Source organism: Vitis riparia, chromosome 12 (assembly GCF_004353265.1).
Source record: "Vitis riparia cultivar Riparia Gloire de Montpellier isolate 1030 chromosome 12, EGFV_Vit.rip_1.0, whole genome shotgun sequence".
NCBI classification, from domain to species: Eukaryota; Viridiplantae; Streptophyta; class Magnoliopsida; order Vitales; family Vitaceae; genus Vitis; species Vitis riparia.
Window position 1 is genome coordinate 1,520,261 of NC_048442.1, and position 4,887 is coordinate 1,525,147.

The following is a 4,887-nucleotide window of genomic DNA, read 5'->3' on the forward strand; positions in this document are numbered from 1 at the left end:
GAGTTGACGAAGCAATCCCAATGGGGCTACTGATGTGCTCATTGGTCTATTCTCTATTGTCCTACAGTTGGACTTGAGAACATGGATAGGAAACTTGCATGCCTGGAGTGCCTACTGGATTACTGAGATAGAGTAACCTTCTATATCTTATATTGTTTTTGGATGACATATTAAATTGTTAAAGAAGTGTCTGAAATCCTAAAAGGTCACATATATTCATAGTTCTCTGTTTTTGGGTGCTATTGTTAAATGGCAGTATTCTTGTCTCTCACTGTCAATACTCCATACTATCATTTACACAATTGTGGAGAGAATTGAACCGTTGAGTTGGGAAGCATTTGAATGTTCCATGGACATAAAATGTTCCTATCTCACAATACATAGTATTTAAAATGAGTCCATTTTGTTTCCTAGCATTTAAATCTTAGTTCTTTCAAAATTTTCTCTTAGGTCATTTTAGAATTTCAATGAATGATCTTATTTCTATACTGTATATGATTTTTGTTGATTATGAAGACTTTCAAAGCCGATATATGTTCAAATGCTAGCTGAAACATTAAGCAATCGTTTCGTTTCCATTTCATACCTAAATGTATCCTTATATGCAGTAGCAATTCCATTTATTTGGATATCTGTTTCTTACTTGTTTTTTTTTTTTTCTCTGTTTTTCTTTGCATTGTATGGAAATATTAATGACAGTGGATTGAAAAGAGATTTCTCTATTACAAAACCTAATTGATCGAGCCAATGAGAAGGGATGGAGGAGAGAATATCCTTTGATGTTGTACTGTAAGTTGTAACTCAAGAATTGGAACTAGCAATATACAACTAATGTGTATATTAGATTTTAATATATGCTGAATGCTTATACAGGATTTTATTCTGTAAATGCACCCACAAACACCTCTAAATTAAGTGGAACATTCTTGAACAAGCTCTGACCAATTATATTCAGTTAATGGTATGCACCAGGTGAAGACAAGCTTCTGACAACAAAAGCCAAATTTGTTTTTGCTCTACAAAATCCAGTTAGTTCCTATTTCTACACTATCTTTCTCAGTTGGACAAAGAAGTGACCAGTGCAAACTGTCCATCTAGTCAAACTTAATGAATTTCGAGTCTCAATATCTGTTTGTATTGTTTTCTTTTCTTGGGTTACTTCCCTGTTGTGTGCACCCACTCATAGGTATTTAACATCTGTATGTCCCTATGCATTCATGTACTGGTCTTTAGCACTCATCAAATGTATTTACCTCAACAAAAAGGCAATGTACCCCTTAACCTGTGTGGTGCTATACGCTGTTTGAGTACTTAGATAGAAAGCAGCTGTTAATGTCATCAACAGAACAGTCCCGACTCTTAAATGAGGTTCCAAAAGCAATTCCAGATATAGAAGAGCTTGAACCTGCTTCTGGGGATTCTTCTGCAGATGATAAACAAGTAGATAATGGCTCACCCAGAACGATCCTCATTGAGACTACTAAAACACCCAGTGATAAATTGAAAGGAAAAGGTACTTCGATGAGTGTTACAGATGTTGCAGGTTGGCTACGCAATTCTAATTCTATTCATTAGTTCCTTTAATTATTCAAAACAAAAAGGGTTCTTATTTTTTATTGCTTTTTTTCTCTAAAACTTATTTTGCTTGGAATTTAATAGAGCCATTGTGTTCCATGATCAAATAGGAGATGAAGATCTATCAGGTATTAGCTAGGTTTCTAAATTATAACAGAACTTAAAGATTTCTACTCGACTGGAGCCCCTTTAGATTCTGTCCTTTCAATCATTTACAATCCTTTTACAACATTCTCAGTATTCAAAACTATGAAACTAAATTCTGATTGCATTCATGTCCATGCCGATGTTGAACATTGAGGTTGTCCCAAACTGAATATTTATCCAAAACTGTATTCCTGCAGGGCCTTTCTCTTTACACCAATTTCATGTTCTATTGGCTACATTGTTACCTTCTCTTTGAACCCATATTCATTCCCATTATTAAATGCCTTTTTTTCTTAGCATAAAATAGATTGTTGCATTTGATATAAAATCTTATGACAAAGAGTTTTCCTAAAATGCACGCTGGACATCTCAAGCGAATGGATTGTTTCTATTTTGATCCCCAGAATAGATCCATTACACAAAATGGAGCCATCACTGAAAAAAATTTTAAAAATCTAGAGAAAAATTATTTTACAGAATAAAAAAAAACACTCTGAGTGCAACAATATATATGCTATTGTAAAAAATATGATCCGATATTAAATACATCAAAATGTTTTACTTAAATGGAAAGTCCAAAGTCACTCTTGGAAAAGTAAAATCATTTGGCTCTGTTTCTTTGATTGCAATTCATAAAAATATTTTCCTGGTCTTTGTTTGGAGGAGCCCATCATAATTTCAGAACAGCAAAAGGCTTGTAACTTTCTTTTCATGTTTTCTTTTTCGGCAAAAGAAAGAGGAAAAAACTTCATTATATTATTACAGGATATGGAGATATAAGCAATAAAAGTTCTGCTTCTGGGATTATTGGATCTGGTTCAGGCAGTGATGAGGATGGGAACAAAGAAGCCACTGATGGAAATGCTTCTCAAAAAGATAACGAAGGTTTAGATATTCTTTTTATTCCTTTATTTTTGCTAAGGGAACGCCATGTTTCAGTTCCTAGAGACAAAAGCTTCCATTTGTAATACCTTTGTAAGAGAAAGGCTTGTAATTTTTTGCAAGATTTCTTTGCGACAAAGCTTATCATGTACATGCTTTTACAGGAGATGGAAATAACAAGGAACATTCTGCTGATGAGATTGTTGGATCTGATTCAGCCAGTGATATAAATGGGAAAGGAAAGACGACAATTGGGAATACTGATACAAAAGGTACAGAGGATTTAAATATCCCTAATATTGCTTTGTCTTGGCCTAGGGAATGTTGTGTTTGAGTTCTCTGAGGCAAAAGCTTCCATTTGGAAGTGCAAAGTTGGATATTTTATGCATGCATATGTGTGGAAATCCCTCCAATGTCAATTGAGAGTACAAACTCATATTGTGTACAAAAAAATTGATATTGGTTCGAATCTGAAAAAAATCAAATGATTATTGATGTATTATAGTAACTAAATGATTCATAATTCAACTGATTTATTGTTGTAACCTGCATTTTCCAATAATATGTTTAAGTGCATAAATAGACTCCTGAAAGATAAGTAGACACAGGAAGTTGTCATCGAGATCTATCTAGTTCTAAATATCTTTGAACTCCTTCCATTTAACATGTGTATATATGTGTATATACATGTATGCATGTAACATTTGTGTGTGTCAAAATCTGCACGATAAGACTTCATTGATTGAATGTTAGTTGAACTTGACAACTTTGTGATAGAAATGCCCTTGAACTCAATTTCTTTCTGATGAAAATGCCTCAAATTCAACAACTTTGTGGTAAATGGAGCTGTTTCAAGAACATCATTAGGTTATGTGTGGTTCCTGAAAAGTAATAAGAAAATGCTGAGGAAAATTATTTCTTTTATGTTTGGATGTCATGAAAAAGGGCAAGGAAAAAAATACCAAGGAAAAGATGAGAAAAATATTAAAATATTTTCCTTAGAGAAAAGGTGGAGAAAGTTTGGGAAAAGTGTATTTTTCAATAATTAAATTTTCTTTCCATCAAATTTTCCATGGACAATCCACCAAGAGAAAAATTTTATAATCTTTTCTTATCTTTTCCTTTCTCTACATATATATTTATTTTTTTCTATCTTTTCCTAATTTCGTTTTGTCTTTTTTCTAGTCATTAGATTCTTTCAATAACATAAATGGAAGTTTAATCTAGCATCTTGTTTATTCTTTTCTGCATCTCATCAGTTGATGAAGAAAAGCAGCAATTGTCTGAAGCATCTGAAGCAGCTGGGTCAGAAGAGCTGTTTCAGCAATGTCAGCAATCTCAAATTATCACTCCTGTGGGTCGATCAGACCTCATTCTTCAAAAAATGTCAAGGCAGATGACTTCATGTTTTGCTGGTGAAAAACAAATGGCACCAGTAGCCAAGTTCATTGAATTGAGTGATGATGATGATGATGATGATGAAGATGATAATGATGGAAGAAAGACCCCTGAGGCTGCGAAGCAGAAGCAGACACAGAATGCCCCTGAATGTGAAGCATGGCACTGTGTGGGTCCTCTGGGTGAAAGAAAGGGCCCATTCTCATTGCCATTGCTGAAACGCTGGAGCGACTCCAGTCCTTATGCCTCAAAGTACAAGGTCTGGAAGACAGGCCAGTGTGAAGACAAAGCAATCCTTTTGGGCGATGCCATTCGCCAGCTTTTCCCTGAGAACCCAAAGAAAAACTGAGGGTCCATGCCAGTGTCTGCCAAATGTAAATGCTATAGGCTCGAAACTGAAGGTTTGGATGATGGGTCAGAACCAAGTAATCGTTTCATTTTTTACTATATGCACCAGAACAATCCTTATGAATAATTTACCTTTTTGAAGTTATGCACCAGAACTTCCTCATGGAAGAAGCCATGGATTTCTGTCTTCTTAGCCAATAAATCGTGGGAAACTTTATCAGAAATTGAGTTGACTCTGATTGTGAAACATTCTGCAGTCATCCTTTTCTCTGAGCATAGCTTGTTATTCTTCCTTATCTACAAGTACTCATGCAATTGCCTTTTGGTCTAAGCAGTAGTTTTTTTTTTTTTTTTTCTGAAAAAGAGTGATGAAAGATTTGGATTATGGGGTTTGTTTCATGGAGGGCTTTGTCTTCTCAAATGACAGTTGAAGGAGCATTGCAGATAAATCTTGATTTTACCTAATCCTACATTCCTGATGGGGCATGTGAGGAAAAGGTATTAGGAAGTTGGATGACTACAGGGCATTTGTGGAAA

The 4,887-nt window shown here is 34.7% G+C and overlaps 1 protein-coding gene across 2 annotated transcripts; it reads left to right on the forward strand.

Annotated features, from left to right (window-relative positions):
- The first annotated feature begins 699 nt into the window (after positions 1–699).
- LOC117926139 (nucleolin 2-like) lies at positions 700–4,681 on the forward strand. 2 transcript variants are annotated; one of them, XM_034845216.1, is made up of 5 exons: positions 700–769; positions 1,299–1,543; positions 2,488–2,607; positions 2,769–2,876; positions 3,864–4,681. In XM_034845216.1, exons 2-5 carry the CDS (start codon positions 1,333–1,335, stop codon positions 4,349–4,351), a joined length of 927 nt encoding a protein of 308 aa, XP_034701107.1. In that variant the 5' UTR covers positions 700–769; positions 1,299–1,332; the 3' UTR covers positions 4,352–4,681. The 2 variants fall into 2 exon arrangements, with proteins under 2 accessions (XP_034701107.1, XP_034701108.1); XM_034845217.1 differs by having other exon boundaries at positions 1,299–1,513.
- The last annotated feature ends 206 nt before the right edge of the window (positions 4,682–4,887 follow it).